General features: G+C 37.6%; 1 protein-coding gene across 5 annotated transcripts in view; it reads left to right on the top strand.

The window, feature by feature from the left end:
• Positions 1–15,826, top strand: part of LOC113232442 (protein polybromo-1) — a 42,156-nt gene extending 26,330 nt beyond the window's left edge. Inside the window, exons 23-34 of one of the 5 annotated variants that reach the window (XM_026467177.1) lie at positions 449–582; positions 862–978; positions 2,931–3,060; positions 3,740–3,928; positions 5,766–5,789; positions 6,598–6,737; positions 7,739–7,841; positions 8,715–8,765; positions 10,090–10,273; positions 11,179–11,255; positions 12,159–12,315; positions 14,384–15,826. In XM_026467177.1, coding sequence (XP_026322962.1) covers positions 449–582; positions 862–978; positions 2,931–3,060; positions 3,740–3,928; positions 5,766–5,789; positions 6,598–6,737; positions 7,739–7,841; positions 8,715–8,765; positions 10,090–10,273; positions 11,179–11,255; positions 12,159–12,315; positions 14,384–14,663 — 1,586 coding nt within the window. In that variant the 3' untranslated portion in view covers positions 14,664–15,826. Of the gene's footprint in view, positions 1–448; positions 583–861; positions 979–2,930; positions 3,061–3,739; positions 3,929–5,765; positions 5,790–6,597; positions 6,738–7,738; positions 7,894–8,665; positions 8,695–8,714; positions 8,766–10,077; positions 10,274–11,178; positions 11,256–12,158; positions 12,316–14,383 lie in introns of those variants that run through there. The other 4 variants (XM_026467178.1, XM_026467179.1, XM_026467181.1 and 1 more) reach the window with 4 other exon arrangements.
• The last annotated feature ends 71 nt before the right edge of the window (positions 15,827–15,897 follow it).

Below are 15,897 nucleotides of genomic sequence, written 5' to 3'. Positions count from 1 at the left end.
TGCTTTACTTTCTCAAACTCGTATCTTATAAAGAGTGATTATTCAGGAGACGACAAAACTTTCTATTTATTTTAAATTTCTTATCAAGTGTGTTAATTTGGATGCATTATTTTAAGAATAGGTAAAACATTTCTCTATTTTTTCCAAGTATTGGGTTCGTTCACAAAAATCAGCCTGATAAAAAAAACATGACTGTTTTGTTTATATAAATTATAAGATGATATCAATGATAATAACTGGTTGTTTAATTTTAAGTTTAAATTATTTTACTTTACTCTTTAAAAGTATGCTCCAAGACCCGATTCTTTCTTTCGCGAAGTACCATGATGAAACAATGCTTTCTTGGTCTTTAACATTTCATATGGTGACGTTTTGAGCACCTTCTCACCTCCACCAAAAAGACTGTACATAAGATTTTCAAACAATGTCTGTACTCTGTTTCCCGTAGGTCGACCGACAGAGATAGCAGAAAGTGACGTGTACCTGTGTGAGTCAGTGTATGACGAGTCGAACCGCGTCGCGCGCAAGCTGAAGACAGAACTGCGCAAGTTTGAACACACAAAGGATGTCACCGTTGATGAGGTAAATTCCGAAAAAGCTTGAATAAAAACTTGAACTTGGCATTGTACCTCCTATTGATAGTAAATACCTCCTATTGGCAGAGTATACATGGTATTGACACAAAATACATCCTATTGACAGAAAATACATCGTATTGACAAAATAAATCCTATTGACAGAACATACCCCCTATTGACAGTAAATAACTACTATTGACTGTAAATACCTCCCATTGACAGTAAATACCTCCCATTGACAGAAAATACATCCTATTGACATTAAATATTGTTTTGTTCTCAGATGTACTTCTTCTCGCGTCCGTTGGGTCCGCCGGCATTAGCCACGTCGCACGACGTACAGCTCTCGACTAGCGCTTTCACGCACAAGCCGTATACACCTGTGAACATTGACTCAATGGTTAGTATCATTTAAAATTCACTTTGTTGCAGTGTACGGTTTATATCACAGCTTAGATACTTTTAATTAGCCCTGAAGTAAGAAGAAGGTTGACAACTCTATTAACAGTTTAATTCAATATAACTGAAAGGTTTTACAAGTCATACAGTGATTTGACAAATAATGCGACTAGAGAGCTCATTATAATAAAACTAGCAATGCGGTGATGTTAAAGACAATTCCTCGTTTCGATCGACCGTCACGATAATCTTATCGATTCGTCGCTGCTCTATTGGCATTCAAATTAATGGCTAACGATATACACTACACTATAAAATTAGTCGTTTTAATCAGTGTAAAACGACGGGTTTTGGAGTCAATTCAGAGTCATTGTGGCCGGGGCGTCTGCCTCGTGAGCAGCTAGCGCGTCTTAGTAGCAGTCTAGTTGAGGGCCTGTGGCGAGTAGACGCGCGGGACATGTGAGTTGTCCTTTAAGTCGGAAGCTATGCCCGGACTAGTGTTGTTAAAAAAACCGTTTTTTAGGTGAAAAAAAAAAACAATGAAAACAAAGCGTTTTTATCTGGACTGCGTTTTTTTCTAAAATTATGAAAACAAAAATATGACAATAAGACAATTGTATTTTTTTACTACATTTCCTCTGTTGTTGTTAATATTATATAGTAATAATAATAATAACGCACACACTCAACATAGCCCCGCACTAGGGAAACCCTGTGTCGCGGGTGCCATGGACACACACATAGACAACCACAAATTACACCCAAACTCACGAGAGAAATAAATGTAGGTCATACAAATATTTCGCCCGGCCCGGGAATCGAACCTGGGACCTCTGCGTGGCAGTCCGGCATGGTAACCGTTCGGCCACGGAGGCAGTTAAATTATTCTTCATAGATAAATTGCTCAAAATAAATGGGCAACACTCACAGTGTTGTCAATTTGTGGCGAATTCCCCAAATTGCGGGGATTTCAACTTGATTGGACATTTTGTGGGATTGACGCTATGTGGGGAAAATGCGAGGATTCTACCATATTACCTTTTTTTTAAATCTATCTATTGCTGTTGCATCGCTACTTTGATGATTACTGATAAAACACTACTTATTTATTTATCTAAGAGCGATGTCAATTTTTTTTGCCATATCCCTTATATAGCAACGTTTACATAGAATTATTAGCAAGCCGCTTATATAAAATTCGGTAGGATTTGAATGAAGAAAACGAAGACAGAAAATTTTAAAAATTTACATATTCTTCAAACAAAAGTTAGTATCTTATTTCAGTTATTCTATTTTACTTTTTCTGAAAAAAAAACCAAATTTAGAAAAAACACCAGGGCGCTGTGTTCTTTTTTGTTTTTATTTTTCAAAAATGTGAAGAAAAAAACATTGGTTTTTTTTAAGTTACAACACTAGTCCGGACATTGTCGCAGGACACTGCGACTGGACTGCGGCACTAGCCCGGAGAGCTAGTAGAGGATAAGCTAGATATCCTCCTGTCCCTCCAGCCGCTTAGGTTATTGGGAACTGGAGAGACGTCGTTTTTCGGCGTCGGGAAGTGATCGTGCCTTACAGCTCCACCACCAATGAGGAGATTTGGTAATGGGCTTAGAGGCGACGGCTTAGCGGTGGCAACCGCTAGTTGTGTAATGCGCAACGGAAATTGAGCGTGCCTACAGCTCCGGTACCTATCTGGAAAATAGGGAGAGTACTGTACGTGCACCTGGGCAGTTCACCCCAGGCACCAGCCTCTCGGAAACCGGATGAAGTCAAGTGACAGAGGTCTGTGACTGTGCGCTCTTAATTCTCTTAATTCTTAATCAAGTAACAAAGTTGTAACAGAAAGAAAATAGTAGGTACTAGTATAAACATGTTTCGCATATATCTAATATCTTTGAATATATGTGGATGCTGCTTGACAAAGTTACAGACTTCGTGTATGTGTGTTGTCAGGACGGCATGGGCAAGCCGCAGTTCACCAACCTGATCAACACCACAATCGGCAATCAGGACGTGGACATGCTGCTGGAGAACTCACTCGACGACTCCTCGCTGGCCTCGCCTGCGACGCCATTGTCTATAGGTAAGCAACAATCGTTTAGTTTTGCGTGCCTGTGATTTTTTAAACCTCGTATGATTCAGTTTTAAGAATTTCATTGTAAGTTCGTCAATTAAATAGGGATGAGCGTTTTTAACGTAACATTAGTAATGTTACACTAAACGTTGACTAAGATGTTAATGTACTTATTTTTTGTCGTTTGTATTTTGTGGAGAAAATAAAGCATTATTAATAATGCAAATTAATAACTATTTGCTATTTTATATTAATAACTATTTTAGTAGTAAAAAAAAACAACAAATAACAACAAAATAATTTGATTCAAATCGTGAGACGATAATAGGCTGAGTGGATGACGGATTATGTAACGACACAGCGCACACGCCTGTTTTGTTAATTATTATTCGTTACATTAATTATTTATTTAAGTTATCTTCTGTTTTATAATTGAATTTTTTTTTCTTCATGCTTTGCTTTAATTTATGTCTAATTTTGTAGTCGCAAACTGTTATGTATTCTTTTTTAATAATGTAATGTGTGTGCACAGTGTTTTATACACAATAAATGATTTCTATTCTATTCTATTCTATTCAAACCCTAAAGCGCGGAGTGATAGTTTCGTGCACACTATGGAACTTTCTTGTAAGATTGTTCTGGTCGCCCGCAAAAAACACGCCTAACTATGACCTCGAAAACTCTCTAGGTGGCAACAGCAACCCGTACAACCCGTCGATGTCCTCGTCAACCAGCCAAGAGCGCACCCAGCCTCAAGCCACTCCTACCAGCAGCAAAAAGAAGAAAGATCCTAAGCAAAAGATCGTCACTGGCTACATTCTATACTCCAGTGAGGTTCGCAAAGCCATAATTGCGAATAACCCTGAATCTACGTTCGGTGAGTGACGTCATTGGTATAGTAAACAAATTATAATATACGACTGCGGTTATACTTATTATAAGAAGATGTCTGACAGCTCTGAATTATACAAACGAAGTTTGATCCTATTTTGTATATTCAATAGAAGATCATGTTTTAATAACATTCCTTTAAAGTGTATACATACTATTCTTATATATATATATAATATATATATATATATATATATGGACTCAATAACCTAAATTTGTGAATAAGACATGTGTAGTAGTAGATCTACTTGCGGAAGAGTTAGTCGAGGGGAATACTGCCTCCTTACCTATTTTTGGCGCAAAATACTTAGTAATGTGAGCATTACCCGTTTTGAAGGGTAAGGGTGCTGGTGAAATTACAGGCACGTGGGACTTGTCATCTTATGTCTCTGGGCGACGGGCGCAGTGGCCTTCAGATCTTTACGAAACTAAATTATTTATCTACACTTTATGTTACATTAAAATTGAAATAAATTAATTGTCAAATGAAGCTACTGGAAAACAATTTATATTATAAAAAAAACAATAAAATTTATTATAATAAATAATAATAACGTAACTTTAATAACGGCATATCATCTCCCCGATGAATTTCTTTTTGAGATAGGCCGTTAATCTAGACAACCATCGACAATTAAAGAAACAATAATTTTCTGCGAACTCACACTAATTGTGTAGTTTTTTTTTAATATTATCGTCAGTTAAAAGTCAGCTGTAAGACTTCTTCGTATAGTAAAACGAACACTTTGACGGTGCTTGCACTCATCAGACGTTTAGCAGGTCGATTATCGGACGCAAAATTTACCGATTATCGGTGATCTACGTCAACAATAAAATTATACTTTTTTGGTCACTTGAGGTCGGTAGTATTGGTTTTCCTAATAAGCGCTCGCAGCCAACTGTCGGCCGGCGGAATCGACGGACCACACTGAAACGAAACACACAACGTCGTCTTCGCTTTTAAGCCGATTTTGTCACCAACAACCGGCCGTAAGTTGGTTGAGCGTTCGCCAATTATTATTTTTAAACTTGCGATTTCTTGTTGGATCGTGCGTTGCGAGTATGAGGTAATTATGCTACATTAAAAAATCGGCGTCCGATCATTCGACGTCTGCGAACGTCTTAACGATGATTCTGCAAAACAGTATGTTTTTAATCTCGAAAACTTTAACCACATGTTGTATCTCTGAAAAAGTTCCTATGGCGATTTAAAAAAAACTAGTTTAGGTTTTTTATAGAGTTATAATACAATGTTTTACTGGATAAAGAGAAAAATTTGTAGCACATCTTAGAAAAAAAGGAGTCCAATAAGAAAGGCTAGAGTGGACAGAGCGCCCTTTAGTACACCAGAGAAAGAGAGAGAGAGAGAAAGACGAGCTCTCTTATTTTTTTTTAGATTACAATCTACATAAAATCATTGTTTCAAATAAAAATCATTTTATAAACAATAGCGTTTAAATTAACTTTGTTTTTGTATACATACAAAATTTAGGTACATACGGTTTAATGCACGGGAGTTTCGGTCGACGCCATCTTCCCTCTCGTCATCGCTGACTCTACTACGCCGTTCACTTGTTCAGAATTCCATGTACAACACGTTGTTACAGTTTTCTACAAACACCCTTTGATTTGGAACTAAGAACCTTGTATAATTATACGCTATGTTCCATACACAATATTGTATTTGTAAATTGTTCCCCACACTCACATAATGTTTCAGACCCATAATGGCGAATTGCACTTTTTTTCCATCTATGTAGCCGGCTATATTCTAAATTGTTACAAATTGTTCTAACACCATTCTCGAAATTACACTAATCTAGCCTGCAAGGATAAACCCTCAAAACGTAGGTATCCATTATTTATTTGGTATAGTTGAACTGGTTTTCGCCTAAAGCTACTACATAGAGCTTGAATAACCTAGTATGCCCCTTCCAATTACCGCGCTCCGCAGATCGTCGGGTTCATTGATGATGGTCATTCGTAGACTCTCTGCGGAGTTTCCTTTGGGTGCAAAGTTAAAGGATAACACGAAATGAGTTTGGATATGGAAGCTCCATTGTTTTCTACTAACCACACGAATAAAGAAATAATATACTAAACTCAAGGGAAACTTTAACTTTACACCTTTGCGCTGAGTATAACGGTACAAAGAGGGTGAATAGGGATTCGGGCTGAATAGGCACAATTAATGATAGTTTATTTTATCGGTTTCGAAAAGTATAATGATGGAAATATTTCCTACCTAGTATATGTTTTTATATTACTTATTATTATTATAGTTTGTAACGTTTATGGCATGTTTTGTTAATGATATCTTCTTATTATAATAATAGGATAGTTTTAATTAACTTGTTCAAATTCGTCTAGAATTGTAGATGCACTATGTCATCTTAATTTTTTATTACCTTGCATCTTCTTCGGTTGCATCTCATCGTACATAGCTCGATATTTAAGAAGTTGGCATTATGATAATATACACTAATTAACGGTCTATTCATCCTTCCGAGTTTCTATTCACCCTTCCGGATTTCTATTCACCCCGCTTGACTTCGTACAAAATCCGCTTTTAGTATAGACACGGCGTTAGCGTCCGCGTGTATAGCTTATACCACCACAACCGTAACACCTATCTCAACGATGTCTGTCCCACAGGCGAGATATCACGTATAGTAGGCAACGAGTGGCGCTCGCTACCGACCTCAACAAAGCAAAGCTGGGAGGAGCGTGCGGCGAGGTGTAATGAAGAGACTTCGGCAAAGCTCGCTGAAGAAATGAGAGAGCTGTCTCAACATGTTCGTATATATAGTCTGTTCGAATCCATTGTACCACAAAAGTAAACAAACAGATCATTGACCCGACCATAGACGCTTTAGTGATAGCCAACTATATGTCGTACGTGTATGTCGATTAATTAATTGAAGGAATAGATTTGTTTAATTGAATCAGTTGGAATAACTGTGTTTTATATAATAATACGGGTTTTGCGATTTCGCTGCTGATTACTATAAAACATTTGTGATACAATACTTAGTAATATTTTTTCATGAGATTAGAAATTGTTTCTTACATAATCTATAAAAACAAATTTGTTCCGAAAACTTATTTCAAATCCTATAAGGACTTAGTCATTCGTCCGATTACGATTAAATTTTCGTTTCACTAATCGATTACAAAATCTTTAATTGAATGAACCGAATGAGTATTTCCGTACATCCCTATGCAACCATAGGCTATTCACAAAGCTATATTTGAGAAATAACCTCACTTTTGAAGTAACACTTTTCAAATAAGATTTCTTATTCAAATGAATAAGAAATCTTCCTGCTCTCAAATTAGGGTATCCCCTATCCTGAATACCAGGGCTACGAAAATTTAGTAGCAGTAGAGCTTCTTGTGAAAGAGTTCGTCCAGGGTAGTACTGCCACCTTGTCTATTTCTGCTGCCAAGCAGTAATGTCAGCATTACTGCGTTCCGGTTTGTAAGGATAAGGGTGCTGGTGAAATTACAGGCACATGGGACTTGTCAACTTGTCTCTGGGTGACGGGCGCAGTGGCAGTGCTCCTAAGATCTTTGCGATTTAAATCTGAGTGGTACTGCAACTGTTATGGGTGTCGCTTACCGCCAGGCGAATGACTTGTTCGTCCCGTCTTAATATTATAAAAAAATGTCAAGTCTTCAGAAATAGTATTTTTGAAGATGGTTTTTGTCGTTGCATAGGGCTTTCTAGAAATTGTGGTGACTTCATGATAGTATAGTAGAGACAATAATGCATAAATATAAACAACTCCCGCAGACACCAATGGAAATGACATACGAATGCGCGTGGGACACCTGCGACTACCAATTCGAGGAAGTCTCCGACTGCATGGAGCACTGCATTGGCGATGGCGGCAACAGTAAATATTTATTCTTTCTTACCTCTGTTACTGCTCTCAACGTGATAGTTAAACTATAGTCTGTCTTTTTTGAAGATGGAGTAAAATGACAGTTCATAGCGTAAAAGTGTTGGCTGCTTACAAGCAGCTAGTGATTGCACTAGATAAATATTCTATCGACAATCGACTGAATGTTGCTTACGCAGGCAATAAATAACCGCATTTGTTTCATTTGAATGATTATCGGCCCATTATTCGTCCAAGTGCTGGGCACAGGTTCATTTGAATTGCTAATTTTTGTAACTGAACACAAAAATAAAAATACAAAGAGGAGACATATTTTAAAGTCCCATTGACTTACAAATAAATGGACGACGGGTCTAATACAAAAACCACGAAAAAAATGTCCCAAGTCAACCTATTCGAAATTTAAATTGTAATGTCATCGCAGTATCGCGCTGTCAGTAGAACAAATGAAGACTAAAGCGGAGTTTGGCGCTCTGTATACGATTTTAGCGCCTTACAAGTGCGGACACTTTTTAGCGCGGACCCGACGTCCATATAATTGTAAGTCAATGTAAAGTCCGCATATTCTTCTTAAAATGTATGTGAATAAAATTTGATTTTGATACTAGTAAGCCAGCTGTCAAAATAAGAATGAAGAAGGTAATAACGCAATTAGTAATCATTAGAACGTCGTAATAACAATTCACACATTTTTGACGAAATTTCACCTTTCACAATTTATCGACAAAACTGTCGATAACAACTACATGACTATTTAAAATTTTATGAAAACTGGCAATCCTACAGATGTCATTTTACTCCGTCTTCAAAAAAGACAGACTATAGCAACATTTCAACTCTTACTGTAACATAGTTTTTATTTTAACGCTGCTAAAGTGATTGGAACATTTGTGGAGACGAAAAAGGCTAAGCTAGAACGTGAGTATTGTGTACACGACATGGCAATGCTTTAATTATTTTAAGAGTGTATACTACCTCAGCTGGAATCCAAGTTTTTCTCGTACTAAGGGTCAAAACACAAAACAGCGATGCCACGCCGCATCGCAGAAATCTACGAGCTCGCACGACGCATCGCAAGAATTTACGAATTGCTCCGCACGCGCAATCCTGCGATGTTAACCTTCATTGTCTTTTTTCCTATACTATATTATCAATAACTGCAGTGCAACACTCTTTTTAACCGACTTTAAAAAAGGAGGAGGTTCTCAAATCGTCTGTATGTTTTTTTTTTGTATATATGTTACGCGATAACTCTGGTATTTGTGAACCGATTTTCATGATTCTTTTTTTGTTGGAAAGGGGGTACTTCCATAGTGGTCCCATTTCATTTTGAAGAAAATCATCCACCTTGAAGGGTGGCTGTTCACGCATGAAGATTCATTTTTATAAATAGCGCCTAACTGTAGTTTAGGAGCAATTACTTTAATGGTTGATTTTGCCATTTCTCCAATTCAAGGCGTTTTTCTCTCAATATACTTTGAGTAGTGAGAACCGATTTTTATTATCTCCAGTGTCAAGTCCTGTATAGTGGCGAACTAGGGGATATTTCAATAAAACTTAGCAAATAGACGTAATTCCACGTACTTTTGAGGTCGGTTTTTTAGTACTATGTACTGATCATTATATATTATTACGATCCATGTCGCTACCTAGTTTAAAAAGTACGTTCAGTACGGTGGATCGTGGTCGTTACCCGAACCGCGGCAGTGAGACGCTTTACCGCACGAAATCGCGTCGCAGCAATTCGCGTCGCAGTTTTGTGTTTCGACCCTAACCGACGCTCGAAGCCGCCCAACTGCAACCAAGCGTCGACGTTTGTACCTTAATATTGGGAAAATAGAAATGAATATGCTACGGGCGAAAACATGACCCGTCGCGACGCTTCGACTCTGTGAGTTGAGCCTAATACGGTTCATTTTGCTTAAGAAAAAAAAAGAAGTTCGTTTGAAAAATGTATATTGTATAGTATACGGATTCTCTTTAGTTCGGTTGAAATTAAAAAAAAAAATTGGTATGTATAAAGTACCTATAGAATACAGCGGTTTTTTGTGCAACCTTCTATAGCGGTGGTATGTCGAAGGAAGCTCTTACTGCTGGTGTGAGCTTGACTCCTTAAAATGACAGGAAATATAATGCGACTCTGTTTGCAATCCTATACTTACAGGCCGCAATCTCTACGCCGTAATCAAGAATGTGAATTGAAATCTAACCTATTCTCTTTGCCTTACATGTGTGTCGGCAGCGGGCCACATCCAGAACCACTACCGCGGATCTTTCTCCGAATACCCGTGCCTGTGGCGCAATTGCGCGCGCGTCCGCAAGGGACAGGCGCCTTTCCCCAACCTGCCGCGGCTGTTGAGACATGTCAGAGATCTGCACGTGAACAAAGGAAATGGAAGGACAATGCCCATACATGAACGCTCCAGGTATGTCGCAAGGTACACGGTGCAGCATACATGGTGCAATTTAGACAATACTAAAACAGGATCATCGATTGACGAAGGTAGTTGGGGTCATCGGCGGTATACACATAGTTAAACAATGATAATTGCATACAAAAGTTGTACGACGTGTGTAAGGAATACAAAATTGTTACCCTTTTCCACTCTCCTAGGGGTTGAATTTCGGAAAATCCGTTCTTAATACCCCAACACTAAACATAAGTAACATACCTTCAAGTTTTCATGTTTCTAGGACTTATAATTTTAGCTGTGTGTACTCTCTACTTGTGAAATGCTCCGGGCCCTACTCCTTATATAGATTGAGTAATTATATTGTTTAACTGCCTCCATGGCCGAACGGTTACCATGCCGGACTGCCACGCAGAGGTTCCAGGTTCGATTCCCGAGCCGGAGAAATATTTGTATGGCCTACATTTATTTATCTCGTGAGTTTGGCTGTAATTTGTAGTTGTCTATGTGTGTGTCCACGGCACCCGCGACACAGGGTTTCCCTAGTGCGGGGCTATGTTGAATGTGTGCGTTATTATTATTATTGTAGTGTACATTTTGGTAGCTTCAGAGCTCCTTGTGAAAGAGTTCGTCCAATACTGGCTTACCTATTCCTGCCGCCAAACTGTAACGTGATCATTATTGTGTTCCGGTTTTGAACAGTAAGAGTGCTGGTGAAATTACAGGCACATGGGACTTATCAACTTACGTCTCAGGGTGACGGGCGCAGTGGCAGTTCCCCTCAGATCTTTGCTATTTAAAGCACTGAGTGGCACTGCAACTGTTATGGACAGGCGTGTCGCTTACCATCAGGCGCACGATTTGTTCATCCCGTCACTTGATATTATAAAAGAAATATTTATTCGTTATTTTTGTTTCAGAAACTTTGTCCCGTCAACTAAGAAGCCACCGAAATCGTACTCCACAGGTTTTCGCAGCGGTGTTATGTCCCCAGGAGGTAACAACTTTAGATATTGTCATTTACCGTGATAAAACTATGATATCGCACATTCAAAAATAATATGACGAAACTCGGAATTGTATTTTTGGGAAGCTGACAAAGTAAATTTAAAAAGAACACGATACGAAGTTTTTTTTTAAGTTTATTGAATGTTACGATATTTGACCACTGTGGTATTCAATTATTTTTGTGAAATTTCTTCACTAATTTGTTATAATTGTTAATACAAAATTACCTGTGTAGTACTCATCGCGACATGTGGTGTACCAATTAGGTACTAAATACCCGGCTACGCTGTCTTGTAACGCAGTTAGCAGTCGGCTTGAGTTACTGGTCTATGGTATCAGTATTAATAACAAACTAGTAGAGTATTTTCTCAAAAAAAAAAAAATTAATAACAAAGGTCATGGAAATATTTCTATTTTGAAAAAAAAAAAAACCATATTTTTCTACATCTGACGTTGACACCTATTAAAATTTAAACTTTAACTGAACGAAAATGTTGGAGTCATTAAAAAGGTATTTTTTCGCTGTTGTGAATTCATTTTAATTCTCGTTTTTTTCTAAGTGGGTTTTAGCTGTAGGAGTTTATTTTATAATTCACGCCAAATAAAACTTCCAAAGATATTTCTAAACGTAGAACACAATATGAGCCTTTGAAATTACGTTTATCGAATTTAAAAAAATTTTCCTATGTTCCGGGAAAATTACCCAACACTAATAATGATATTTAAATTGATATTCAATTAGTTTTTTGTGAAATTGAGATGAAGATTGAGCACTATACATATAGCGTTTGGTACGGTTTGCTAGAAGACGTCGGTTCGAATCCGGTGTTCGATCTTTGTATTAACAATTATAGCAATGATATTCAACGAAATGAATTCCCTCGTCGTGCAGCGTCGCTGTCGGGCATGTCTCCGATGGCGCGCAACACGCCCTCGCCGGGCACGGGCGAGGCCCTGGGCGCAGGCGCGCGGCCCGCCGGGCTCGAGCCGCTGTTCGCGCCCGCGCCGCCGCGCGCGCAGCGGGTCACGCACTCCGAGGCCTACATCAGGTGAGGCCGCACGCCTCAAATACCCACCTCCTTCACCCTACAGCTGCTCACTTTGGATACCTCCAATGAACACTTCATTTCATCAAAATATCGTTCAAGTCACGTAGTCGTTCAATCGAAGTCCTATCCAAAATGGGTATTCACTTTTTTTTTTTTTTTTTTTAAACGCACACACACACTCAGCATAGCTCCGCACTAGGGAAACCCTGTGTCGCGGGTGCCATGGACACACACATAGACAACCACAAATTACACCCAAACTCACGAGAGAAATAAATGTAAGCCATACAAACACTTCTCCCGGCCCGGGAATCGAACCTGGGACCTCTGCGTGGCAGTCCGGCATGGTAACCGTTCGGCCACTGAGGCAGTGAACGTCACGTATCACTTGAACGAATTCTTATAATAATTCATAATTCAATAATGTATTGCAAAACCATAATGTACATAATAAGATGTTACAAATGTAGTGAGACCAGTATTACGGGCCCTGTCGGGCACGCAACATAGGAGCTAGGAGAGAGGAAGCGCAATTTTATAGTAGTATTTTATATATAGTAAGTATTCTATTCTTGTTTATCGTATGTACTATATACTATATTATATTGTTATAAAATTCAATTTAAAAACAACCTTAATATTTATCATCATTTTGCGTGGCCTCTGAATGTATTATCTATTAAATATTCGTTAATAGTGTAATAACATTTTTCGGACAGAAATAGTTTTAATTTTTTTATGAAAATGTTGTCATTGTTTTAATTTTTTATATTTTCAGGTAGTTTATTATAAATTTTAATAGAAGAACTGTAGGTACTAGAGGAGTTGTTACGTGTACGAACGTTGATATGAGTAGAATCGAAACGTAACGACTAATGAACGACATCTTGGATTGTGAAATTTGACATAGTCTATTGAAAGAACTGTCAAAATTTTTGCAGAATCCGTATGACTTGTCGTTTAGAGTCGATTTAAATTCGATTCATATACCAGAATACGCTTTAACGACATTTGGATCGAACGTCTTTAAAATTGGACTCGTTGACGTGCACTGTCACGTGAATACGAAAAAGCAGTTCAACAACTAAATCGCTACGATATCGTAACGGTTTGATTACGTGACCACCCCAGTTCAGTTTTTATTTTGTTTTTCGTTTCTTCATTTCGCAGCTCTCATGGAAGGATGGCATAAGTGCAGTTACGTCAAACATGTCTATTGCTCCGTTAGATACAGAAAAATACAAACCATATCAACTCTATCGACTAATATTGTAGATAGAGTTACAAGAATTTGACTGGGTTCTATTTTTCTATATCTAATGGAGCAATAAACATGTTTGACTTAACTTCACTTATGCTATTATTATTATATTCGTTTTTTTGTTATCTTCGCATTATGTCTTTTGTTTCTTTATTTTTTTCACAAAATTCGAGGAACTAATATTCGAAATACACAAAAAGAACAGAAAATGATCAAAAAATAAAGTTGGCATAGTGTTCATTGGAGGTATCGCCTTGATTTTCTTCTTTATTTGTACACTATACCACCATTCTTGGTCTTCCTCTCTTTCCCCTTCTATCTTCCCCTCAATTATCATTCTCTCAAACTCCTTTGTGGCAGGTTAACAATCGGGCGCTATATGTTATGGAAATTGGTCACCACCACCCGTATGGGCATTTGTAACAAATTATAAAGTATTCGTAACTGGTCTAAAATTTCTGGTGGCTGTGACTGCACTAGCTCTTGAATAACTAAATAACAGTTCGATGGGTGAGAGTACCTCTACTAACCGGTTTTTTTTGCATGACTTCCCTTCACTGGGTTCGCAGCGTAGCAATTTTTTTTTATAAAAAATAAGTGCGCATTCGACCTCCATCTCATCTGATGGAAACGATGAGGTCAATGATGCAGCATGCACACTTAATTAATGCCTATTCACTCTCGCCTTGAAAAGGTCCAAATTATAGCGTTCGGGGAACAAGTCTGCAGGTAGGGAATTCCACTCCCTTCTATTTACTTCCACTTTTATTAACACGCATATTTATCTATTTACTGTCTTTTTAACAGATACATAGAAGGCCTCCACTCTGAACAGAAGTATATAACACCTTGGGAAAAATCTCTAACCCCAATGCCAACCAATCCAGATCCTTCTCAATTCAACATGCATAAACTGCCCGCTCATTGGATGACCGAAGAAGCAATCGCAGGCTACCTAGCGCACGATAAAACACTTACAGAGGCTGATATTGCTAAAATGGACCAGAACACGAAGATCCTCAAAGGGTTGTGTGCTTTGCGTGATTTTATGATGAAGGATGCGTTGTGTCTTTACAAAAATATGTGATAGAAGAAAACGGTCAGGTTCAAGGACTTCTTGATCTTCTTCGGACTTGTTGATCCAAGCGATTTTGAACCTTTTAATATTTACTTATAATGTAAGTTTAAGAAAATTAACATTAGCAACGAGGCGAGACCCTAACGACAGTCGCGGAACTACATTTAATCGTTCACCGTCGAGAGAAATTTTATCGTTACTAATGGGAACATCGTAGATTTTATGACGTTTATTATATAGTATTTTTAAGACGTTTAGACGACAAACTATCTTTTTACTATTTCGGCATTTAAAAAAGCAACCTTCCGATTTTTTTGCTCGTACTTAGAGGAAATAGCTCGAATGAGCACTACAAATAAAGTACCTAGTCTACTACTCCAGTACAATTATTCCATCGACAGGTAAAGGTACCTTAATCGGGCCGTTTCCTCATAATTGATAGGTAAAAGTACCTTAACTGAGTTAATCGAAATATAAAAGTACCTTAATTATGATAATCTACAGGTAAAGGTATCTTAATTATGATAATCGACAGGTAAAGGTACTTTAGTTGTGTTAATTAATAGGAAAACGTACTTTATATAGGTGGTTGTTTAAGAGAGTTCGTGTACTAAATAAAAGTGCAGTAAGTTTATACTAGGACTATATTGAACCCTTCATTTATGGTCATGCTTAAAACGTTGTAGTTAAGTAGTTGCCAAGCCCCGGCTCTCCCAATCGGTCTCTCAAGTACATTTTACGAAGCTGCATGTAACTACGGTTTTCTAGGTGTCTTTACATGTTACTATACTGATACAATTTGCTTTAAGTTTTTGCTATATGATAAAAATAATACCATGAATTAGTCTACGCTAATTAGTAGTGAACCTTTTTATAGCAATTGTTCGTTATGTATGTTTATATTAATAATGTATGTCATGTATAATTCATATGCGTCATAATGTGTGTATATCATAATGCTTATGCTCATTACGCGCATAAGTTTCAAAACTGAGGTATTGGATCTCCAAATATTGCAACACATTTTCGAATACTAAACGTAACATTTGCTTAAAAATTATTATAAAGTTTAAATTAATAGGACTAAGGTTTACTGTAGAATATAAGTTCTCCTAATTCTGTGGTTAATATAGAGATAATTATGTTGATGTATTTAGAGAAATAATAAAGTGAACATTTGTCTACTAAAATATGGATTTTAATTTGTCAAAAATAATAATTTTTGAAGTGGGTGGGATAATTA

Source organism: Hyposmocoma kahamanoa, unplaced genomic scaffold (assembly GCF_003589595.1).
Source record: "Hyposmocoma kahamanoa isolate Upper Pololo Valley unplaced genomic scaffold, ASM358959v1 76, whole genome shotgun sequence".
NCBI lineage: Eukaryota > Metazoa > Arthropoda > Insecta > Lepidoptera > Cosmopterigidae > Hyposmocoma > Hyposmocoma kahamanoa.
Note: the sequence above shows the minus strand (reverse complement) of the source record. Positions and strands in the feature narration are given on the sequence as shown.